Source organism: Macaca nemestrina, chromosome 6 (genome assembly GCF_043159975.1).
Source record: "Macaca nemestrina isolate mMacNem1 chromosome 6, mMacNem.hap1, whole genome shotgun sequence".
Lineage (NCBI taxonomy): Eukaryota > Metazoa > Chordata > Mammalia > Primates > Cercopithecidae > Macaca > Macaca nemestrina.
In genome coordinates this window covers 22,558,210-22,584,699 of record NC_092130.1, presented here as the reverse complement: position 1 = coordinate 22,584,699, position 26,490 = coordinate 22,558,210, and the positions used below count along the sequence as shown (strand labels likewise).

General features: G+C 36.5%; 1 protein-coding gene and 1 non-coding gene across 7 annotated transcripts in view; one reads left to right on the top strand and one right to left on the bottom strand.

Moving 5' to 3' along the window:
- Positions 1-26,490, bottom strand: part of LOC105482359 (clathrin interactor 1) — a 73,254-nt gene that overhangs the window by 1,031 nt on the left and 45,733 nt on the right. For 3 of the 6 annotated variants that reach the window (XM_011742396.3, XM_071098148.1, XM_011742399.3), the window contains 8 exons: positions 26,249-26,413; positions 22,270-22,447; positions 18,537-18,783; positions 16,660-16,729; positions 7,652-7,726; positions 4,421-4,713; positions 2,049-2,253; positions 1-669 (listed from right to left, as the gene is read on the bottom strand). The exon at positions 1-669 is cut by the window's left edge and continues 1,031 nt beyond it. In XM_011742396.3, coding sequence (XP_011740698.1) covers positions 323-669; positions 2,049-2,253; positions 4,421-4,713; positions 7,652-7,726; positions 16,660-16,729; positions 18,537-18,783; positions 22,270-22,447; positions 26,249-26,413 — 1,580 coding nt within the window. In that variant the 3' untranslated portion in view covers positions 1-322. The remainder of the gene's footprint in view (positions 670-2,048; positions 2,254-4,420; positions 4,714-7,651; positions 7,727-16,659; positions 16,730-18,536; positions 18,784-22,269; positions 22,448-26,248; positions 26,414-26,490) is intronic. The other 3 variants (XM_011742398.3, XM_011742397.3, XM_011742400.3) reach the window with 3 other exon arrangements.
- LOC112426804 (U6 spliceosomal RNA) lies at positions 21,735-21,841 on the top strand. Its single transcript, XR_003018213.1, has one exon. It is a non-coding gene; the product is annotated as a U6 spliceosomal RNA (small nuclear RNA).

Sequence of the window (26,490 nt, the reverse complement as noted above, 5' to 3'; positions counted from 1 at the left end):
TATTCAGCCCTATTCCAATCTTCCCACAAATTATGCTGTTAAATGGGCTCCTCAGTTGATAAAGGCTTTCAATGGCCTCACCACCCACTTGTGGTCTATCCTCACTGGAAAAAAAATGATTCTGACTGCCTCATCTGAAGTGCTCTTGCCTGGCCCTCTGAAATACTGGATATTTCACTTTTATAAAACAGCCTTTTTGGTTCTTTATGTAGATTTTAATTAATTGATAAAAGAAAGGGTAGTTGATTAGCATTTTCCATCCCGACATCACCTATCTCCACAGCTAAAAATTCTTCATTCAATCTGCTTCTTTTACAATCTCTTATTTGCTAAAATTGGCGAAATTTGCAAAGGCATCTTGCTTGGGTTGCACAGTTCCAGAAGTCATGGCTATGTTGGGCATGCCCATTCCCATTGTGCCCGTCAGGCCCATCCCAGCAGCGGACATCCCTATGTTCATGTTCATGCCCATCATGCTCTGGTTCATCATTGGAGTATTTCCAAGAGGGGCCATTCCCATGGGGCCAGTCACCACATTGGGCATGCTCATAGGCATGGGTCCCCCTATCAAAGTGTTAGTTTGGGGTCGGACAGGAAGCATGTTCGATGGAGAACTGAGGTTCACGGCTCCAAAACTTTGAGTCATCACATTCATAGGCTGCTGCATATCTACCGGAAGAAAACAGACAGAAGAACTTTACCACAATAAATTCTTAGGTTCACAGAGCAGAGAACTAATAACTTCTTGAGCATCTGTACTTCTTTAGCCCCATTAAAATTCCTTTACAGTGATTTTATTAGAAGTCAATTACTCTGCACTGGTTCCTCTTGAGAAATATATTCAGTGACTATTGGCTCTGGTTCCCCAGAAATGTAGAAACAGTAAGAGTAGACTGGGGAAAAACAGCCAACTTAAAAACATTCCTACAAAACCTACTGTTAAATCCTACTTAACAAGTTGTCAAGAACTAGTGTGTATCAAAAATTTTAAAAAAGTTTATATCCTTTGACATATTCTATTTTTAGAACATTCTATTAAAAAAATCAGAAGTATGAAGATTTATACAAAAATATTTTAAAAGTTTATATCCATTGACTTATTTTTAGAACATTCTATTAAGGAAAAAAACCAAAGTATGAAGATTTATATAAAATCTTGATTTATAATAACAAATAGCTGGAAACTGAAATAATTAGCAAGGGAAATCATACACTAATATGATAACTATCAAGCGCTAACAATCATTTTTCCTAAGAATATTACTCCACACAGGGAAAATGATGACTTAATGTTGAATAAGAACAGCAAGAAACAAACCAACATAAAGAGAATGATCCTAAGTATTAAAAATATGCTTAGAAAAGATGGAAAGCGGCTGGGTGTGGTGCCTCACATCTGTAACCCCAGCACTTTGGGAGGCCAAGGCAGGTGGATCACTTGAGGTCAAGAGTTCAAGACCAGCCCGGCCAACATGGTGAAACCCTGTCTCTACTAAAAATACAAAAATTAGCTGGGTGTGGTGGCACATGTCCTGTAATCCTGGCTGCTCAGAAGGCTGAGGCAAGGAATCGCTTAAAGCTGGGAGGTGGACGCTGCAGTGAGCCAAGATTGAGCCACTGCACTCCAGTCTGGGCGACAGAGCAAAACTCCATCTCAAAAAAAAAGAAAAAAGAAAAGATAGAAATATGTATGAATGGTGATTACCCCTCAATGGCAGAATCAGACGATTTTTGTTTGTCCATCATATTTGCCTATATATTTTTAAAAAAATCTGTATAGCAAATTTTTGTTTTAGTGATCAGGTCCTCAAAACTCTCCACAATACAATAAATGTTATCAGGCCAAAAATAGAATATAAAGTAATTCAATGTGCCAGGAGGAATATCCAGTAAATATTATGTGAAAATATCTTAAGTGAACAGGCATTTGGTTAGCTGTTAGTTACAATTTATGTGATGTATTTTTATTTCATAGTTTGTAGTAGTCCTGGCATTAAGGCAAAAGACTGCAAGTACACAAAGAAGTGGGACGTCTTAAGGTAACTTACTCTGTTGCTGAATCATTGTATTCAGTGACGGCTGCTGGGGTTTGGAAGGCTGCATGCCAGGTAGTAAGTTGTCTAAGCTGATGTTTACACTGGGGTCAGACCAAGTGGAGGGCAAGGTTTTGCTGACTGATTTCTGGACCATATCTGTATTCTGATTATAGAGAGGATTAGGCTTCTGCAGCACTGTGCTAACATTTTGCAAAGGCTGGAAAATAGAAAAATGCTCTAAAAATTAAGCATCTGTTCTATAAAAATTATCAGATGGCAATTTAATCACAACAATGCACTTCTGAAACAAAGAGAACCACAAATGTTCTATCCTAATGCTTTCAATACCCTGAATCATTAGCTTCCCAAAGAGGTTCCTCTGAAGTCCCAATCAGATTTGAGGTGGATAAAACCAACAATTTACCTACACTAACAATTATTCTCCCAACACTCAAAGTCTAGAAGCCACCATTCCTGGCAAATGCCCAGGGGAACTACCAACTTTAGGTTAGTATAGCTTTAAGGAGATACACAAGTGGAAATTTATCCTTTCAAAACAGAATTCAGAGGCCAGGCGCGGTGATTTACGCCTGTAATCCCAGCACTTTGGGAGACTAAGGTGGGCGGATCACCTGAGGTCAGAAGTTCAAGACCAGCGTGGCCAACAGGATGAAACCCCATCTCTACTAAAAATACAAAATTAGCCAGGCATGGTGGCACACGCCTGTAGTCCCAGTTACTTGGGAGGCTAAGGCAGGAGAATCGCTTGAACCGAGGAGGTGGAGGTTGCAGTGAGCAGAGATCGTGCCACTGCACTCCAGCCTGGGCGACAGAGTGAGACTCTGTTTCAAAACAACACAACAAAACAGAGAATTCAGGATATGACATCTCACATTATACAAGGATATAAGGCAAAACCGTGAAAAAGCAATTTATATTTCACATATCCTGACTGACTTTCCCTGCTCTGTGTATACTTTTACTACCTAAAGTGAGCAACACTAAATGAACTTGATGTATATGGACCAATGTAGGAGAAAGAAGAAATTCAGGAGAAAGAAGCAGAGGTTCCTAATGGTTACTGAGGATAACTGTGAAAAGGACAGAAAAAAGGAACAAGAAGAGGAAGAATAATTAAAAATGTACCAATGCAAAGAATTATGACAGTTACAATTAAGACTGCAAATAAAGTAGACTGGCTTTATGCTTAACTCATACATTAGGTCTTATTTCTGTTACACACAGAGCGTCACCTTTCTGCTTCTTTCTTCTTTTCCTTCATCCTAATACCCCAAAGACAAGAATCTACACATTAAAATGAGTAATTAGCATCATAAACACATATTATCAATAGTTTGAGTCAAAAATAGCAAGTTCCTGGTACCACTCAGACACATATTTTCCAAGCCTGCACTTGTTTGAATTCTAAGCTAGTACTAGGTAATTTGGATTTAACTATAAATAAAATAGTGAATTAAGAAGCTCCCATTTTAGTTTTCTTTATGAAAATGAAAGTTGAAAGATGAGCCTATAAAACACTTACATAATGTACAGCAGGTCCAGAATTGGGAAGAACATTCACCATTTGACAGAATAATTTTCCATATTAGCACTGATTATTTACAACCAATCAGTGATATTTCTTTAGGGACATGACCAGAAATTTTACTAAACAGATACTTGCCATGAGTGAAACAATATCTCTATGTCTTTTCCTTTTTTTTTTTTTTTTTTTTTAAAATGAGACAGAGTCTCACTCTGTCACCCAGGCTGAAGTGCAGTGGTGCGATCTTGGCTCAATGCAAGCTCTGCCTCCCAGGTTCACGCCATTCTCCTGACTCAGCCTCCTGAGTGGCTGGGACTACAGGTGCCCGCCACCACACCTGGCTAATTTTTTGTATTTTTAGTAGAGACGGGGTTTTGCTGTGTTAGCCAGGATGGTCTTGATCTCCCCACCTCGTGATCCACCCACCTCAGCCTTCCAAAGTGCTGGGATTACAGGGGTGAACCACTGCGCCTGGCCTATTTCTTTTTCTTAAAGACAATTTAAAAAAACTATCAAATACCAATTTGTTATAAGAATAAATTTTTGCCATGTTCCTCCTCTGTACAAAGGCACCATGCTTGGCTTTACAGTGACTACAAGATGGGGGAGAAGGTCTTGCCTTCCAGAAAGCAAATGACTATGCTAGGGGAAAGAGTTTAAGGTAAATGAAATGTGCAGATGCATGTATATATATATATATATATATACACACAGACACGTATTCATACACATAAAAAGGACTTGCCTATTTTTCTGTTTTACACTCATCTATTATTAGATGAGTTAGAGCATCTCAAAGATGATAAGTAACAACTTCCAAGGGAACCAGACAACTTACCTGTGATCTTGACATAGGCAAACCAAGTCCCACAGTATTAGTGCTCATCATAGAGAAATTCATACTCTGGGAAGATGTCATGGTTGCCTGGGATGAGCCCATAAGATCAAACAGGTCTGAAGAATTCGAGGCAGCAGGAGGTGGGCCTAGAGCTGATTGTGAGCCACTAACGAGTTCTACCGCTGGCTGTGAGGCACTGCCAAAGAACTCGCCACTGGAAGCAACAGGGCCTGATGGGGCTTGGTTGAAGGCACTCCAGTCACCAAAGTCTCCATTCCCACTTGCTGCTGTTACTAAGACAGAAATAACTCTAAGGGTAAGAAACTTCATGAAATGCACAGAACGAATATAACAATCTATGAACTGAAACAAATTAGAGCTGATCTGAGTCCACCCAGATTAACATCTGCAGGTACCATCTCCATCTGGACAGTATTCTTCCTCATGAATATTACACGAGAGTTAACAAGGTGGCAAAGAAAAAAAAATCCTTCCAAATATAAAGGAAAATCCATCTCTTGGCAGCTCTATAGGTGACATACTGAATTTACCACAAAAAAAATGGCCAGGCCTGGTGGCTCACGCCTGTAATCCTAGGACTTTGGGAGGCCAAGCAGGTAGATCACAAGGTCAGGAGATTGAGACCATCCTGGCTAGTGCGGTGAAACCCAGTATCTACTAAAAATACAAAAAAATTAGCTGAGAATTGTGACACGCGCCTGTAGTCCCAGCTACTCGGGAGGCTCAGGCACGAGAATTGGTTGAACCCAGGAGGTGGAGGCTGCAGTGATTGTGCCACTGCACTCCAGCCTGGGTGACAGAGCAAGACTCTGTCTAAGAAAAAAAAAGAATTTCTCACTTATTTGGCCATACTTCTACTGACAACACAAGGGCTATAACCTTAGCACATTGCCTGCTTCAACTGGGACTGTTTATTTACAATAAAAGAGAGGAAGAAAACTCATGTAATATTAAAAAACATAACCAAGCCAGAAACAAGCAAAACCCTATCACTATACTTTGCAAGTGTAAGGTTGAATGCCTAAAATCCATACTCTTAATCGCTATAGTCTTATCAATTAACTTCTAATCAATTCTTATATTGATAGGAACAAATAAATATGAATAAATGGAATTTGAAAAAGCAAAAGGTGAAGAAAGAGCTACATAAAAACTGTCATCTGAAAGCAAATAGTAAGTATGTACCTTCCAAGTTAATTAACACCATCTCTTTGCACTCCATGTTCATTTACAACTTGGAAATACATTTTGTCTAGCCTAAAAAGTGACCAACCACTACAATATCATGTCTCATTATGCTAAATATCAAGAGAATAATAATGTGAAGTCTTTAAAAATACATTCTTCCATTACCACATTAAAATGTAAGCACCCTTGAAAGAGAAAATAATTCACTTAGAAACTCCAAGTTCTACTAACAATTTAATATAAGAATTGGACTAATATTCTTTACCTCAGGGTTTTACTAATACATGTCTTTGATCTTCTTTTTTTATTTTGTTTAAAGAGACCGCATTAAGAGTTTTACAATTAGTTCTAGATATTAAACAATTTAAACTAAGTAAGGCTGTTGGATCAATGTAAACTTTATGCTGATTTTCTATTTGTTTGATCTATAATGCAGAATATGAATGGAAACTGGGGCAAAATGTGTTGCCCCACCTGAAAACTTCATATCTGAAATGATTAATCATGGGAGGAAAAGATTTCTAGTGGGGCATGTATTGTTCAGAAATGATTAATCATTGTTGCAATGGTTTCAGCCCCCTGCATAATGGTGGTCAGGTCATATTAATCACATGCATACAGATGAAGAGATGTATCACTTAGGCAACATTAACATATTCAAATTATTTGCAAAGTAGGCAACTTTATATACCTAAAAACTTTGAGAATTAGACAGGGAAGCTGTAAAATAAGGGTAATGTTTACCTTCCACTTTGGTTTGCCTAAAGTAAGGCGTCAACCCTTAGAGGGCATAATCACACTTTAAAAATGAAGCAGAAAATCACTCAACAATTCTAGTTTCTGGAAAATACTTGGAATTTACAAAAATAAGTTGTCAAAATAACCCCAAACCATTTTACAAGCTATGTATCTTTTTTCCTAACTCCTCACAAACCTAACCAGATATTACTAAATATTACTAAATATAAATTTTAATCCAGTTTAATATAACGGCAATATTTGACTTGTGATCAGTTAACAACACTAACAGTTAAATTACATCTTTTCTCCCTGCCTCACCTCATGTTTAAGATTCTCATAGCTAAATTTTAAAAATATTCTCTCTCAAACTTCAGACTGACCAGATTTTATAAAACAAAAAACACAACCTCTTCAGTTCACAACCTTAAAAAAAATTAAAAAGACACTTAATGAATGTAGCCCCTATTTTATTAGGTTGGTGCAAGAGTAACTGCGATAATTGCACCAACCTAATACATACCTCTATAGACACTATCCTCAAAAAGAACCAAGACAAGTAACACAGTTCCTAGTTTTAAAAAGTTGAAGGTTCAGAGGCTTTCGTAAAGTTAAACAGTTACCATATGGCAGGGGTAGGTAATAAGATAAAAATATTAATTAAAAAAAGAAACAGGCCTTTCACCTCAATCCTTGATGTTTAAGTCCATATCCTGTTTGAATGCTGCTTTTTGTTTTAAAATTCTATTCTAATAAAGAATGAGAAAGTTTTGCCTGAGGTTCAACTGCTCATTATTTTAGGATATGTCAAAACGAAGTTCGGTTATTTTTCACATAAATACTTTTAACATATCTAAATTAAAAAAGGAATACATTTCAGTAAGATAGTTGGTCTGATCCCCATGTCCCTAACTTTCATTCATGAAAATCGTAAGCTAAACTAAACATAAACCATGATATTCTTGCTGCTATTAAACAAAATGAGATTAGTTAGAGATACTCACATCCTCCTTTCCCTTTCAAAAAAGCTGAACAAGAGTCACCTATGAATATGGGCAATTTTCTTTAGATGTACTGGAGTAGTCTATGACCAAAATAATTCATTTGGCACATTTAAGGCATCTGCCCAATAAAACACCTTGTGAATAAGTTCTTTAGGAATTATGAATTATGAATACTACAAGTAGAAAAATGACAGAAAGAAGCTGACTTGGGGGGAATGGGAGTTGTTTTTAATAACCTTTTTACCACCCCAGACTTCTGGCCAATCAAATAGAATCATACCTTGGGAAGGGAAACTGCCTGATGCAGCAGCTGAGCCAAAGTCAGCAAATCCTCCGAATAAATCAGCTGATCCTCCTAGAAGTTAAGAAAAAGGTAAAACTGTTAGAACTAGAGAACAATTGTAAATAATTTCTGTAGGCCATTTTAGTGCCACAAAAAGTACCTAATATTAGAGGCCCAGATGCCTCATAAAAGCTAGTCTGTTGACCTAGATTTTCATGTCACTATGTTCCCTATGAGCTACCACAGACTCTTTTCTGTTCCTCAGTCCCGTATCTAGTAAGATAAATGACACTGTATCTGTGGTTAAAATTATCTAATATTTCACGAGCATAATGTGGAAAGAATACAACTTATCCAGCCAATTATGCTCTTTATAAGAGTCTTCAATGGATTCTAAAACCTGAGTAAAATGCTGCTGGGGAATAAGATATTCACAAAACAAGTAAATAAAATGCAGGATCTTTGTTTGGACCCCGAATTTTTTTCTAATTGCTATCCTGAAATGACAGAATTGAGACACTGGGGAAATCTGAATGTGGTCTGTATATTAGCATTAATACTGTTTTAATGTTAAATCCCAAGTATGATTATATCACGATCGTAAAGGAGAATGTCCTTGTAAAGAAATATAGGTTGAAGTATTTTAGGGGCAAAATGTCATGATTGCGACTTCCTCTCAAATGATACGGATGAAACAAACAGTACAAAACAAACAAATAAAAAAGAACCAGAGAGAGAGATAAAGAAAATGGGGCAAATTTTCTGTACGTTTGGAATTTTTAAAAATAAAAAGTTAGAAAGATAAAGTCCACTTGTATAAAATCATTTTAGAGTCTGGTGTGGTGGCTCATGTCTGTAAATCCCAGCACTTTGGGACGATGAGGCGGGGGAATTGCTTGAGCCCAGGAGTTGAGAGATCAGCCTGGGCAATATAGTGAGACCTCATCTCTACAAAACCTTAAAATATTAAATTGAGCATGATGGCACGTGCTTGTAGCCCCAGCTACTCAGGAGGCTGAGGTGGGAGAATTGCTTGAGCCCAGGAGGCAGCGGCTGCTGTGAGCCGAGATTGCTGCACTCCAGACTGGGTGACACAGTGAGACACTGACTCAAAAAAACAAAAAACAAAACAAAACAAAAAAATTATTTTAAGCAGAGAGAGGGAGAAATATCAATACAATAGTTTTGGTGGATGTTTTCCCCCCGTAGTGTTTACTCCATAAAAGAGTAAATACTTGTGTTTTGTAATTTTAATGCATGGAAAAAAAAATAGCTTTTTTGCTACTTCTAGATAGGTGTTTTTAAAAGGGTAAGACCCAAATTATGAGTCTGCAAATCAACCTCTGTGTGCGTAACATTACATTCTGACATAAAATTATATTTGTAAATACTACATGGGTAAGAATATTTACTTTTACCTATAATTTCAATTATAACATTATTTGAAGTAATACTCCTTTTTTTCTCAGTTTAGGTAGTGAAATAGCCCAATATCTGAAACTTTAAATAGTTGTCCTTACTTTTGTCTGTCCTTAAAGATTTCACCTCTTAATAGTCACAACTGTCTACAGCAGTTCAATTATGGCGCTTTTAGTGTTATGTGAACATTATATAGGTTACATCACAGCTGCTTAGCCTGCAGTGCTTAGAAACTAGCCAGGTGGGACTGGAACATCTGGGCTGCACTCAAACACCACCAGGGACAGCTTCCAACATCTGGTGCCATTTCTGAATTGTCTTATCGCTGCAAGACATTCTGCCCCATCTGCTACACTCAACTGGGTTAATTAAACTAGAACCATCTCCCCTTCCTAATATATGGCCAACAGTAATAAAAGGAACAAATCAGTTTCTGATATGTGTGTACTTGGTATTTCTGTTTAATGCACATTTACTGTAGGTAACTATCAGCAGGCATAACTAATTCCTCATTGCTTCAGCACAGATGTACATGCTCATACACACACACATATATATATCCTCCCTCACCAGTTGACTAATGCCAACCAAAGTGAAGGTGCTTCAATTCTATCAACACTACAGCTTAGTCTAATTTTTACTTCATCTAAAAGGGAGTATCACAGTGATCTGGTTTTCTCTTCCTTAAAGTTACAAACATTGTGATAAAATGTGACAAGGAACACAAAAGTTCAATGAGTTATATGTTTAAACCATTTAAACAAGCACACATATTAATAAAATCTAGCAAGTAAATGAATGCTTCAAACAGTTGCTGCTTAATATTCATAAGTTTGTTTTCTGTAAAGTTCCTTCATGTTAAAAACATTGGTCAAGTATACTGTTGGGTAACAGAATGATAATCAATCAATTAATACAACATTAAGGGATTTAAAAATTAAAGATTATTTTAATTTGCTTCATTTAAGCAGTAAATAAACATCAATATATAACTTACTATACCAAACAAGTTAGGAGTTAGGGATTTTCTTTTCTTTTTTTCTTTTTTGAGACGGAGTTCCACTCTTGTCATCCAGGCTAGAGTGCAATGGCACGCTCTCAGCTCACTGCAACCTCCGCCTCCCAGGTTCAAGCGATTCTCCACCCTCTGCCTCCCAAGTAGCTGGGATTACAGGCGCCCGCCACCATGCCCAGTTAATTTTTTTTATTTTTAATAGAGATGGGGTTTTGCCATGTTCGCCAGGCTGGTCTCGAGCTCCCGACCTCAGGTGATCTGCCTGCCTCAGCCTCCCAAAGTGCTGGGATTACAGGGATGAACCACCGTGCCTGGCGGTGTTAGGGATTTTCAAATCTTATTCAGTCTAGGCTACAAAGAAAATAGACGCTGAGGATAAAAGCTGTAGATCACAACTTCAAACTGGTAAGAAATGTTATTTTTGACATATCCTGTATTTAGTAATTCAGATAATTATCCTCCTTCTATCACCAAAACAGAAATTATATGATGTTCATAACTTATCTATCGCAAATAGTATTCCTCTCCATCCATATTACAGGGATTTTGATTTCAACATGAGTAGCTTAAGAATACTGAGAGCAAAGAATGGAAAGATGCATGTAACTATTTTACAAATAGAAGTTGTCTTTCTCCGAAAATGTTTTTTCTCTCTAATCTTTTAAAGTGCCACATACTATGCTTTTACTGGTACTTTAAGAAATGTGATCTTCGGCCGGGCGCAGTGGCTCAAGCCTGTAATCCCCGCACTTTGGGAGGCCGAGACGGGTGGATCACGAGGTCAGGAGATCAAGACCATCCTGGCTAACATGGTGAAACCCCATCTCTACTAAAAAATACAAAAAACTAGCCGGGCGCGGTGGCGGGTGCCTGTAGTCCCAGCTACTCGGGAGGCTGAGGCAGGAGAATGGTGTAAACCCGGGAGGCAGAGCTTGCAGTGAGCTGAGATCTGGCCACTGCACTCCAGCCTGGGCGACAGAGCGAGACTCTGTCTCAAAAAAAAAAAAAAAAGAAAAAAAAAAAAAAGAAATGTGATCTTCAACTTTGAAAACTGTCTCAAAAATTAAAAATCTCTTTATTTAGAAAATGTTTCTCTCTCCTAGGACTATCCATATCTATATGTATGATACTCATACCAAATTCCACATTCATTTTCTATACTTAAGCATTTTCCCAGATAACTTCTATCTAAATTTATATTCTAAAGGAATATAAATAAGACTCTACCAAAAATTGCTGCATGTGGAAGACTGCTGATTTTCACAACAAGTGCTATCCTTCAAGATTCCCACATGAGAACTGTCATTATAAATGAGCCATTTCCATCTGCCTTTTCAGGGCAGCAAGGAGGTTATTTACAGTCACCAGCTGGGAACATGTTATTTCCCAAAGCAATATTGTGAACAAGAAAATACAGCTAAACTAGACAGTACTTAAACGACAAATGGAAATTTTCTTTGACAAAAAAATTTAATCTAGATCACATTAAGACAAACTTTTGCATGAAGAATTCTAATACATACAACATCAAAGCAATGGCAAAGTACAATAAAATATGTAAATACATGACAAAGAGTTATTATCTATAATGCACAGTTTTAGAATATCAATAAGGATGAATACTCCTAATAAACAAAGAACATGAATAGATAGTAACAACTGGCCTATAAAAATATGAAGTGTTCAAACTCAATCATCAATGCAAAATAAAATGAAATATTGTTTTCTCTTACCAAACTGAAAAAGCTTTAAAAGATGCTATTGTGCTACAATATTTTGGAAAAATAAAAAAAGAACGTCTAGAAAACAAGGGACTAACTGGCTAAATTATAATACAGCCACCCAATGTAAGATTATAAAGCAATGAAAAGCATTATAAAAGAATACCAACTATCATAAGAAAATGGTCGTGAGATCTTAGGTGAAAAGCAGTTTATCAACATACATAAAGAAATGAATAAAACCCAGAAAAATCCAAACAAATGAAGTCATATCTAAAAGCCTGAAAAAGATTGGCCACATAATAAATGCTTAAGTAACTACATTCATGGAATATGTAGAAAATGTATTTTAAAAAGATATTCAGCAGATTAATACTTGATGTGTCTAAATTATGGCAAATCACTTGTTTTCCACCAAATTGAGCATGCATTACTTTTGATAATCAGTGAAAAAGAGAATATACTGAAAAAATTTTATTTTCAGTAAACTTAGTTTAAAACCAGAGACAACACCTACCCAAATGATAAGTTGGTGTACTAAGAGTGGAACAAGGTGAGTATTTACATGTTCATGTAAGTGTCTTCAACTAACTAGTGATTACTGGGTACAAAGTAGCTGGTTCAAATGTAAATGTAATACACATTTTGGATTTGATATACCTTAATCCTTTCAAATGTTTCTTTTTAACTTAAAAAAAATCAAGACATACTGCAAGTCATTTAAGTTCTATCTGTATTGATTATGCTGAATTTTCTCTTCAACCTCATTTATTGTACTAGAAATATCTTGTGTAACAGTATGTTAATCAAGACCTAAATTTCTTAATTACAAAAGGACAAAAGGGACAAGTTGGACTTCTTTTTAAAGAGGTGAGATCAACTAAAAAAAGAAATGGCACAGTTTTTGGCATTCTATTTCCAACTGGCTTATTTTCTAAATATAGTCACACATTTCTTAATGACAGACTGCATTAGGGCATTAGGCAATTTTGTCATTGTGCAAACATCATAGGGTGTACTTACACAAACCTACTTAGCCTACTACATACCTAGGTTATAAGGTATAGCCTATCACTCCTTGACTTCAAATCTGTACATCATGTCACTATACTGGATACTGTAGGCAACTATAACACAATAGAAAGTTTTCATACATCTAAACATAAGAAAGGTATGGTAGAAATATAGTATTGTATATGGAACCATGGTCACATACTATGCAGTCCATGACTATACTTTAAATTATTTTTCATTTCTTAAAATGTTTACTTAGAAAGGTACTTTATGTAAAAGCCACTGAAACACTATTTGAGTACAGATTTTTAAAAAATATCACCACAATGGGACATTTATTGAGATATAAGATAGTCTCAAGTAAATCTTGATAGTTAGGTTTTACATATATATTTTTAAACTTGGTAAGATATTCTACAATGATTTTACCATATATACTTTTGAGAATGCTGAGAACATGTAATCACACACACAGGAAAATCTAAGCATTTTCTCAGAGGATATATTTATCTGGTGAGTGGTACAGATGCCATATCTGCTCAGCTTTACAGTTAGTGCCCACATTACTCGCCTGATGGTACTATTATAAATATGGGCACATCTGGTAAATGACACCCAAATGACATACCAAATACCAATGTTAATATGGTAGATTCTTATACCTTCTCATGTGTAAGTGCTAAAGATTTAATGTCCAATTTCCTTTCACTGCTGAATTCAATTTAAAAGATATTATTAAAATATTTAAATAGAGATTGGGAGTAACTAAATTTATGTAGAGATTTAAGAGGGAACTGCACAAACTGGTTAAACGTATGGTTTCAAATAGGAGATAACTTTAATTTTTAAAAATCCTTCTAATATTAATCTTATTAGTTGCTTTTTATTAAGACAAAATAAAGGCAAGAAACCTTCTAGATTTCATTCAAACTTGCTCAGTTACTATATTAATATTAATTGCTACTTCTATTTAATTAGTCAAACTACTGTTTGCAGTAGAGAAGAAAAACCACTCAAAGGTTCCTTGCCAAGTAAAGGAAGCATGTTGGTATTTAATAATTCTCTCTGTTCAAAGCAATCTTGATGTCAGGGAGGAAAAGTTATATCCACCCATCTGACCTTCCTAGTTAATTCTTCTCTGATTGCTCCATCAAAACTTTCTACAGATGCATGAAAGGGGCCCTTTAAATATTTCACACCAGGAAGTCCAAAATAGTTGATATTCTGTGACACTATATCTGTATTATATGACTACATGCTAACTACCAGTTAATTCTACAGTTCAAATCTTAAACATATAAAAATATATCACATAAATTGTTAAACGACTAATGTAGCTGTCTGTAACCTTGGGCATTACAGTCCAATCAAATTTAAAGAATAATTTTAGGAACAGTTGGCAGTTACAGAAAAAAGGGAAAGGGAATTGAAGAATTTCAGAAAGTAGGCCAGCCGGGCGCAGGGGCTCATGCCTGTAATCCCAGCACTTTGGGAGGCTGAAACAGGTGGATCACCTGAGGTCAGGAGTTCGAGACTAGGCTGGCCAATATGGAGAAACCCTGTCTCTACTAAAAATACAAAAATCAGCCAGGCGTGGTGGCGCATGCCTGTAATTCCAGCTACTCAGGAGGCTGAGGCAGGAGAATCGCTTGAACCTGGGAGGCAGAGGTTGTGGGGATTGGAGGGGAGGGGAAGGGTCAAACCAGATATCTGGGCTGGGTGCAGTGGCTCACGCCTGTAATCTCAGCACTTCGGGAGGCTGAGGCAGGCAGATCATCTGAGGTCAGGAGTTCGAGACCAGCCTGGCCAACACGGTGAAATGCTACTAAATATACAAAAATTAGCCAGGCACGGTGGCAGGTGACTGTAAACCCAGCTATTCGAGAGGCTGAGGCAGGAGAATTGCTTGAATAAAGTTCATGCCTAATCCAATAATTTTAACATAGTATGTGAGGAGGAGGAAATAACAGGGGGCTTTATATTATATTAATTATACTAAACTATCAATGAAAAGTAATTTCCATCATAGACTTACACTTAAATGTTAAAGTTTTTTTTTTTTTTTTTTTTTGAGACAGTCTTGCTCTGTCGCCCTAGCTGGAATGCAGTGGCATGATCTCAGCTCACTGCAAACTCCACCTCCCAGGTTCAAGCGATTCTCCTGCCTTAGTCTCCTGAGTAGCTGGGATTACAGGTGCCCATCACCACGCCCAGCTAATTTTTGTAGTTTTAGTAGAGACAGGATTTCACCATGTAGGCCATGCTGGTCTCAAACTCCTGACCTCAGGCGATCTGCCTGCCTCAGTCTCCCAAAGTGCTGGGATTACAGGTGTGAGCCACTGTGCAGAGCCACAATTCGGCTTTGAAAAATCATTACACACAACTGGGAATAATAAATTTACTTTGCACATTAGTCATACTCCAATCTTACTGTCTACATTTTAATGCCAAATGAACTTAGGCTTGGAAAAGACTGTCTTTAAACAGAAGTTGTATTTGTTAAGCTGTTCTGACATGTCACACAATAGTTCACTAAAACTCCATAATCATCCAATGCAACCCTAAAAATACCAATTTTCTTGAAAACAACTGATCAGAAATGACTCAAAATCTAGCACATACTAGAAATCAAACTGAAGAAATCCCAAACCATAGATGGGATTGATGATTTCCCATCTATGAGAATTCAAGGTAAACAGTTCTTTTGCTGTATCCCTCTTTTTTTTTTTTTTGAGATGGAGCTTTTCGCGGTTGTCACCCAGGCTGGAATGCAATGGCGTGATCTCTGCTCACTGCAACATCCGCCTCCCGGGTTCAAGCAATTCTCCTGCCTCAGCCTCCCAAGTAGCTGGGATTACAGGTGCCTGCCACATGCCCGGCTAATTTTTGTATTTTTAGTAGAGATGGGTTTCACCATGTTGGCCAGACTGCTCTTGAACTCTGATCTCAGGTGATCCACCCGCCTCGGCCTCCCAAAGTGCTGGGATTACAGGCTTGAGCCACCGCGCCTAGCCGCCCTCTTTAAATATGTTTGGTAGTTACATACTTTCAGAGAATGTCATTCCTCTGACTGAAGCACTTGCCATTGTTTATCACTAGATAACTATTTGTAACTGATTAATAATTATTTTCTCCACTTGACCTTTGCATGAGAACAACTAATCTGTTTTAACATTTACAAGCACTCAGATCAGTGTCTGGTTCAACAAATATTTGTTGAATTAAAAGAATAAAAAGTTAAATGATCTCTAGGCATGCCCAAGGCAGCCGCAATTAAAATTTAGGGAAAGATGGTAAAATGTGAAGAGCAGTACATTTTGCTTATAAAGAAAGTAAAGGCAACAGCTTAAATGCAATTTTTTTGTTTCTCCAAGTTAATCTTAAAAAAGTAAAAATGGAAACTACAGATTCCAAAATCTTTGATGAAAAATTTCAGAAAAGTACATGATGCCTTGAAATATTATTTATTATTAATTAGGGAAGATGCACTACATCAGGTTATGAGGAGTCATTAAAATGTAAGTATGATAATGAATTGAGGATACTATTACTAACCACCAATAAGTATTGACCACAAATAAAGTTTTGCTAGTCTAAGGGTCAGTCAGAAAAAGGTATAAATTAGGGATAACTTAGAGAAATGGGTGTACATATAAAAAGATAAGCAAAAGTAACAACACAATAATTCCAAGTAATGCTCAAGACTAATTTCACATAAAAAATGAACCCAATGCAAATAAATAATTTCATTTTTCAATCTATCTTTTATTTGGCATTTTAAAAAATGACTCTCGAACCAAGGTTACCAAAAAGAAAAGGCCAATGTAGAAGCTTACCTGCTGACTGGCTGGTGCCATCAAACAGATCAACAAGGTCACCAGATGACTTGCTGCTAGGCACTGAAGTCTGAAAACACACACATAACTCAGGAGCTTAGAAAAGATTGTTTTTCTAAAATCAGCTCTATCCATCTCTAATTCTCAATTTAGACATAAATACCTGTAATTAGCTTAATAAGGGTAGGGTTTTCTGGAGAAAGAGTACTGACCCTGAATCCTTATGGAGAGGCAGTAAGCACCTTTAAGTAACTCCATTCCCAGCAGTGAAAAGTCTCTCAACATCGACACTGTTTCCTACCTCACTTTTCTGACTGCATTTCACTGTGGAAAACGTAAGTGCCAGATCCCACTCAAATCTTAATGCTATGTATCAGTTCATTAAAAAAAAAAAAAAATACCCTAGCATATGTACCAGTCCCATACAATATATTGAGTCATAATTGCCCAGGTATAAAATAAAAAGGCCAAGACCTTGGCCTGTTTACAAGAAAGCTCTCTAGATAATTCCAAGGCTTGAGATCCACTTGATTAGAGGTCAAGATCCTAAACAGCTCTAAATTTCTATGAATCTTAGCAATACTTATTGTTTGTGTATCACACAAGTTAGTGTAATTCTATGTTATCTGATATATTCTGGAATCTGTTTCATATTTAGTTCCCAAACTAAACTGTGAGGCCTATACCTGTAATACTATTTTTGTCTTCTCCACAGAGCTAATAAGCACCCTGATACCAAAATACCTATATCCTGTATGTTCGATACATACATGCTAAATTAGAACTCAATTATTAGGCAATGGGGAAATACTAAGATCCTAGGCATGTTGATCTGAACGTGGAAGATTAAAATACTATATACTGTGATTCCAAAACACCTTTAAAAAGAGATTCAAATGAGTTGAGTAACTTCAACCTTCTAGACATTTTGGTGGGGGAGAAGGGTAAATGAAAACAAAAAAGAAGCTTGTACTACAAATATAAAATATTTATTGCACAGTGTCATATATTCAGGCTATACTACAAACTGTTATTTAAAATCCTTTAAGATATGTGATAAAAGTCTCAATCTATTATTAAAAAAATTATACAGATATCTGGCAAAAGCTGACACAGTATTTGTTATTGCAACTAAGTAGGCCTGGTTTTATTTTTAGAGTCACCTACAATTTGCTGGATACATTAGAAAATTGTTTTTCCCAGCTTGTAGTTATTTGTCTTGCAAAGACACAAACTGGGGAAACAGTAGTGGGGGAAAGTGATAAAAACAATAATTTAGTCTTTTGAGGCAAATCTCCCCCTTTGGCAGATTTCTGCTGAAAAGACTAGGGTTTGGCCTAGCAGGTGGATTTCATGTCTATGGTAAATAAAAACAAACGAAGATGGTACAAGAGGCAGTGCTTCTTCTGGTGCCAATCAGTAATGACTGTGAGGCAAACACACCTCCCTTTATAGGCAATGTTTCTACATTAAATGAGATAACTTGCTCCTATATATCTCTTCTTACTCCCTTGTTTGTCATTTCTTAAAACTTCCAAATACTTTCAATGTTTTCTTTAGTGAATCTACTTGTGGTTGGTAACCAGAGTTGTCTAGAAGGGAACAGATGCACTACATTCTGATTCACAACCTTCCCCAAATGTACCAAAAGTGCCATATCTACTTTCATAGAAAGTACCCAGACAATTATTCAGCAACTGGACAGGTTTCTTCCCTCAAAGAGATTTCTTATTATTAATGTCTCTGGGTAATACATGCCAGATAATATATAATTAATATGATTGCCTAGAAATGCCCAAGCCTACTAATGCAGAAATTCTAAGAGCGGTTTATAAAAATAAAACCATGTATAATGTGTAAACTACCGCCATTCCCACCTTAACTGAAGACTGAGGTGTGTGGGTTGAAGCATTCTGATCTGGACTTGCTTTGTCCCCTGTGTAATGTGCTGCTGCTCCAAGATCAATGGTTTTGGAAGGATTTGCTGTGCGCTTGTGTCTGGTTGTGGTGGTCTCTGTGGCCTGTGTGATATGAATATGCTTTGTCGTCACAGTCTCCTCTTCATCTTTGAATTCACCTTTGGGAGATCTGCCTCTTCTCGCTTTCTTTTCCTCATCGCTGTCGCTAAAAGATATTAAAAATGAAGCAAAATAATAAGATGGGATTATTTTAAAATGGGTCCCTTAGTGATTTGAGCTAAAGAATTTCAAATGCAGTAACTCCAAAATTTCAAACTTTGACTATTTGACAGGGATCAACAGAATGTTATCTAAGCTGTCTGAATAATGATATGTGTGTGCTGGGGAGGGGAAGTGGGAACACAGAGAATATCCTATATAAGTCTAAAACACTGCTACAAAAAAGTATTTACATAAATGTGCATAAATAAAAAATGTCAAAATAACTCAAGTTTTTGTTTATTACAGATTTAAGCTTAATTTAAAAATAAAATAGCAGGATATGGTATCAGAATCCACGATAAGACCCTGAGAGTTCAAACACTTGAATTTGATGATTATTTTCTTGACATGGATTGTGTGCAAATAGCTATAGTTCCACTTTTATAACACAATTCTGCATCAACTCTCAAAGACTAATATATGTACATAATATTAAAATTTCAATGGATGCTAAAAAAAGTCATACGTCTTAATTCAAATAATTAAACTCTCATCTGTAAATGCATGAAAATATAAGGGAATGCACTTTACAACTGTGCTATTTTACTATGGTATCAGGAGATCAAACTTTAACATAACTATAGAAAATGCTTTATAGAAAACAACTATATTTAAAATATTTTAAAGATAATTATCCTTCAGCCACATTCAAAAAAATTTTCTTTCCTTTTTCTTTAATAGTGAAAAAGATTTTAAAAACTAAAGAGTAAAAGCTGGGTTTTTCATATGCTAGGAATGAAAATATCAGCCCTAATTTGTTCTCCAGGAACAAGTCATTGGGTTTTTTTATGACGTAAGTAGGAGACAGAAAGAGAGAAAAAAATTACTTGACACATGTTCCATTACCTATACTACTTAATTTTAGAGCAGGTGGTTTAATTTACAAATATCCTGGAATATAATATTTAAAATTCTCCTTTAAACTATGACTACTGCTGATACAATTTACCTCAGACTGAACCACAGCAACTTGTACTTAAATATAAACCAACTTGGAACTTGTATAAATCAAAGATCAACAAGAATGACTTCCCACACAGAGCAAAGAGGTTAAATAGGAACCTACAAGTTCTGATACGCATTCAAAAGCCCTTACTAATTTCTCAACAACAAATGACCTGAAGATTCCCATCAGTCGTAAAACTGAAATTTCTTACTTTTTTGGTGCCCAATTTTATTTCAGTGCAAAATAATTTGTTTACAAGTTGAAAATATAAATCTGACTAGCACACAATGAAATAAATGGAAGCTCCATATCTGATCAATGTTCAAGAATTCCTGAATGTAATAGTGAACCAGTGAGTATGAAATTCAGGTGACATGCCATTGAGATTGAGGTCACATGCAACTTTGTCAAAAAATCTACTCTTCTTTCACACATACTTTAAGATCAAAAGTTCCTGGTGTGTCCTATCATTATCATGATAAATCATGTTCCCTGCATTTTCACTCTTTTAAACCTAAATACTCATTAAAGATTTAGAAGCTCTAGGAGATCCTGTCTTAGAGGCAACATAAAAAATAAAAATCATGGGAGAAACAGAAATAAAAGAAGGGAGACAAAGAAAGAAAAAAACTAAGGATAGAAGGGCAAAGGAGAGAAAGTAACAATACAGAACCCACACAGATTTCTAACCAGCCTACACAGCCTTATTGTTTATAAGTAAAATCTAAGACCCAATCAGACTGTGTGGACCTGCCTAAAGTAACACAGTTAGTGATGGAACTGAGCCTGCCCTGGAATGCCTCTTTTTCAAGACTGTTTGAAAAACTGGAATGTGATCTTTGAAGAGCCAGAACTTATTTTTAGCACTTTGAATAAAACTATTTTACAACTATATATCTAGCTTTTTTATACTGAAAAAGTATGCATATGATAATTATAAACACTAAACACTGGGAGGGAAATGGTGCCCATTTCAAATATATGTAGTTGTTTTCTTCATTAATGTTTTTGTGGCCTGTATAAGTTTTGGCTTGGTTTGGAAAACATTATTGAAATTATGGTCATTATTCTGTTGGTATTTCCTGAAGAGACATTCCAGGGATTTAAAAGATAGGAAAATATCCTAAAAATACACTAATTAGATTGTATTTTTGTTTGGGTCTCTTTTTAATGATCCCTAATTCTGAATTATTAAGATTTTTGGCACAAGGTAAAAAAAAAAGAGATGGTATTTAGTTACGAGAACTCACTTGAAGGCTTGGTTCCATCACTAACTGTGTTACTTAGGCAATTCCACACAGTGTGACTGGATCTTAGGTTTTACTTATAAACAATAAAGGCAAAATTCTTATGCTACTCTAGTAGATATTGTGAGGCACAAATGATAAGGGTCAAATTTACAAAGTAAAATTTGCTTTGTAAATTAAGTGCTATATGCATTACCCTTTATATTGTCAGAAAAATTGGTTTATAACTATATTGGTAGGTAAGAACAAAAGGGACTGCTGCAAAGTTCAAAGTATTGTTCCATGTAAAATGAAATACGAATGCCCTACCATCAGAAAATGTAGTTTATAAAAATACAGATCTGCTCTCAAAAACCAGTTCAAAATCCATTTGGATTGTTTTTCTGGTACACACTGACACAGAATCATAATGAAATGTCAAGGAAGCACTAAATTTCAAATCCTTTAACTTATGTTTAATTAAACTCAATATATAAACTTCATTATCCCTCAACATCTTAGGTCCCTGGATCATCTAAGGTCCAAATGCAAAATAATCTATACAAGTTTTTACCGGGGAAAAAATATCCAAGGGAAGACTACCAGCCTGAATAAAAATACACAGGATCAACTTCAAAAATAAGTAGACACTGGCAACATGGAAAGTATGTCAATACTAATTGCAAGTAGTGTATAACCTAGCATCTTAAAAATAGTTACACAGCGCTTGCTTCGGCAGCACACATACTAAAACCAGAACAATACAGGGAAGATTAGCAAGCCCCCTGTGCAAGGATGACTTGCACATTTAAGACTTGTTCCACATTTCTGCACAGGGCATATTTAGGGCAGTGAAACTATTCTATAAGACACAGTAATGAGAAATATTATGCATTTGTCAAAACCCATAGAAGTGTACAATATAGGAAACCCCAATGTAAACTACAGACTTTAGTTAATAAGTGTATCAATACTGACTTTTCAATTGTCAACAAATGCACCATAGTAATGCAAGATGTTCACAGAACCTGTTATGAAGGGGAAATGGGCATATGGCAACTCTCTGTACTTTATGCACAATTTTTCTGTGAGCTTAAATTGCTCTAAAAACAAATGAAGTCTATTTAAAAAAAAAAAAAAAAAGGCCCAATTTCAGATAATGTTAATACCCCAAACAAAACCAACAAAAAACCAAAAACCCAGTGGCATAAATTTAGGACTCTTTCTAAGAGACCTGGGAGACAAAGTGTTAAAATACCTGCATCTTTCTGGAGAGTCTTCTCTATCTTTCCTCCGGAACTTGCTGATGGTGTCATCAATTGTGCTTCCAATTTTATCACTCAGCTCACCTAATTTATCACTGAATGGAAAAGCACTCTTGTTTTTATCCCACTCCTCATCCCATTTTGATTTGGGCTCAGGATCATATCTTTCACCTATATAGAGCATTAAAAAACAAGCAACTCTAAGGACATTAAATTCAAAAGGTATCTACAAGTCCTTATTTCTCAGGCTTTTCCTCATAATAAAATCATTTTCAAAGGAAAACAGAAAGCTCCCATAGTGCTGAATCAACACAATTACAGCAAGGCATAGCATGTAATGCCAGTCATTAAGTGGCAGGAATGCAGATTCAAAAGCTTTTGTTTATGAATACTTACACAACCTTAATGCACAGCACGGCATATCAGGAAATTCTTAAAGGCTACTGAAAGGAGCAGTGGAAAACACAAAACCAACACAAGCTATATAAGCAAAAGAGAAATGAAAATCTTTCTGTTTTTACAAAAGCCACTTAATATGTTATATTTTATTCCTGTCCCTTAATGGTTTCCCAATTTTCAGAAAAGTATTGGATAGCAACAGTGTCTTAAAAAATACAATCTGAGGGAACTCCACTCTGAATGCCACATGTCCCAGTAAGCTAAACGGTCTCAATAACTGTCATTCCTCAGTATCAAACTAAAATAATAATTCAATGAATTTTCAAAGGATGGGAAAGCATTCCGTCATTACTGTACAAAGAAAGGATTACTCTACCAACCAAAAACTACACACGCTAGAATCAGGAAGTATGCTCAAACAGTAGTTCAGAACAGTGTCAACCAATTCAAACATCCATTCCAAACATATGCAGAGACTGGCGAAACCTAGAGCCTCTCTGTGAATTTGCGAATGCAGAGAATAGATCCTGGCAGTAAACAAAAAACCCAAAATGTCAAGATTTGTTTTAGTCCTTGCCCTTAGGGCCCTGAAGGAGACATAGGAATACGGACACAAAATGAAATTCTTTTATTTCCATGTCCAAATTCAACTTAAGAAGCAAGAGTAGAAGGTACAGAGAGCACGCGAGGTTTTTTAAAAAAAGAAAACATTCAAAATTAAGGCAGGTTGGAAGAAAAGAAGGACAATGAGGAACAACAAAATAACTGAAAAGTGGCTAATGAAGCTTTTGTGTTGAACTTTTGCTTATAGAATCTAAAAGGATACGATACACAGCCTTTGGAGATTGAACAAAATCATTCTGCTGAATTGCCTGCTAAAATTGCAAGGCTAAAATTTTCTGTAAGTGTTTAAGGATTTTAACATATTTACTGAATCTGGAAGTGACCACCAACTTAAAGAAAACACGACAAAATGAAGTTTTCTAGACAAAATTTAAAACAGGATGATTTTTTAAAAATAAGTGATTTTCCAACCATGTGTATGTACATTTCAACAACAGTGTGATGAACTAGACTTTGGAAAGAAACACATTTGCGCAAAAAATGGAAGTGGATGAAAACCAAACTGATTAGCATGGTCAGTATCATACTGAATTAGTGCTAAAGATACTGGATACTGGCAAGACATTATCTAATGTCAGAATGAAAAAACACAAAACTGGCCGGACATGGTGGCTCATGCCTCTAATCCCAGCACTTTGGGAGGCTGAGGTGGGCGGATCACTTGAAGTCAGGAGTTTGAGACCAGCCTGGCTGACATGGCGAAACCCTGTCTCTACTAAAAATACAAAAATTGGCAAGGTATGGTGGCTCCCGCCTGTAGTCCCAGCTTCTCAGGAGGATGAGGCAGGAGAATCACTTGAACCTGGGAGGCGGAGGTTGCAGTGAGCTGAGATTGCACCACTGCACTCCAGCCTGGGTGACAGAGCGAGAAGAAAGAAAGGGAGGGAGGGAGGGAGGGAGGGAGGGAAGGAAGGAAGGAAGGAAGGAAGGAAGGAAGGAAGGAAGGAAGGAAGGAAGGAAGGAGGGAAGGAAGGAAGGACAGGAGGGAGGGAGGGAGGGAGGGAGAGAGAGAGAGAAAGAAAGAGAGAGAAGGAGAGAGAGAGGAAAGAAGGAAGGAAGGAAGGAAGGAAGGAAGGAAGGAAGGAAGGAAGGAAGGAAGGAAGGAAGGAAGGAAAGAAGGAAGGAAGACAGGTCGGGCACAGTTGCTCACGCCTATAATCCCAGCACTTTGGGAGGCTGAGGCGGGCGGATCACAAGGTCAGGAGATCGAGACCATCCTGGCCAACATGGTGAAACCCCATCTCTACTAAAAATACAAAAAATTAGCTGGGCGTGGTGGTGGGTGCCTGTGGTCCCAGCTACTCGGGAGGCTGAGGCAGGAGAATGGTGTGAACCTGGGAGGCAGAGCTTGCAGTGAGCTGAAATGGTGCCACTGCATTCCAGCCTGGATGACAGAGCGAGACTCCGTCTCAAAAAGAAAAAAAAAGAAAAGAAAAAACACAAAACTGCTAATAGTGATTAGTTAAGTCTGAATAATATAAACCATGAACAATAACTTAGCAAAAGAATGTGATGCAAACACACAGGATATCCAATTCTACCTTTAATACAGACACTGCAGTTAGTGCATTGTGACTTGAGTTTGAAAACGTATTCAATTTTCTAAGTTTAGCTGATATAATTATATATCATACTGGCAAAAAGAAAGATACAAGCAAGAATAGTGTGGAAATAAGTTTCAAATAGCAATTTCTATTAAAAACACATTAAGTTGCTATAACTACTTTCAAAAAGCTAAAGAATAAAATTACTACTTGGGTAAATAATCCAAAAACTTCAGACTTCCCCAAATAGAAACTCCAAAACATTATTTATATGCTTTAGGAGAAATACTTTCGCCCAATTCAAAAACTGACTTGTGGCTGACTCTGGTGGCACTGCCTATGAATTAGCCCTATCAAAAAAAAAAAAAAAGAAAGAAAAAGAAAAACCTGACTTGCATATGATGTTTCAATATAAAAAAGGGAATTTTTCTGCTGTTAGAAACATCCTTAAACAGCTAACTAAATGCAGTATTTTTTGAGAGCGGAAAGCAGAGGAACAAATTAGTAAGTATATTTTATATGTTAAGATTTTTACTTGGTTCCACTGAAGGAGATACGAGACCTCAATATAATCCAAATATAAACATATATGGTTGGGAGGAGCTGGAGAGCCTCAGTGAACAGCTGCTAAGATACAAGCACTGGCCTGTCTGCATACACACAAAATGACCAAGAGATTGTCAGAGCTCACAGAAGACAGAACAAGTCCAAAGGGACATGCCGTGAAAGACAGTTCTGATTTTGTGTATCTGCTTCAAGCACCTATGCCCTATTTTAGAGAAACTACATTATTACATTAAAAATAAACATGAAAGATGAATGTTCTAGCTGCTCTTAAATGTATTGGGAAGAATAAACAAAGCAATAGGCCTAGATGAAAATCTGAGAGTACTGTCAGTCATCTTTTATATGTCAAATTATGCAATGCTTAAATAAGGAAAGAGAGACTGAGGCTGGAATGACTGACAGGAAGCTTATCTGGTTTGGGCCAAAAATACAGCTAGATTGGGGTTTCAAATTAGAAAGATGAATCTCCTGATCAAACTTTATATTTTTATACTCTAAAATCTAAGTTATAGAAACTTTCTTCCCCCTTCTTTTTAAAAGAATGGTAATCCTAAGAGGGAAGGGTATACATCTGTTTTAATCTCTGTATGTCACCACAAAGTACGCAGTCATTTAATTAGCCATTAACGGTTAAAATCCTATTGCCAAACCCACAAGTTAAAAAATAGGAAGATTCATGTGATAGTAGAAGCCAAAATTAGTACTGTGTGTATTTCAGTATTCTATGTATTCCTAGAAAAGAAAATTAGCATTTTGGTCTTTGGTATTTCACTGATTCTTAAAATATACTCAAGAAGTTAAGCTGATGCTTAGGTGTCAGCTTGTCTTTGATACTTACTGTATCTGAATCCTCCAACACTGTCTGAGGAAACCCCAACATACTTGTCTTTGTTCTTCTTTGCTTTCTTTCGCTCTTCACGAAGTCTATCGTCATCCTGGGCAAATTCAACCAATTCCTTCACCTTCTGTCGAATATTTATACCTTGATCCTTGCCATGCTCATCTAAGAGGATGGTAAGAGAGAAGCAAAACCTAAGAATTCACTTAATATGTATCAAGCTCTTTAAGATAAAAAAACAG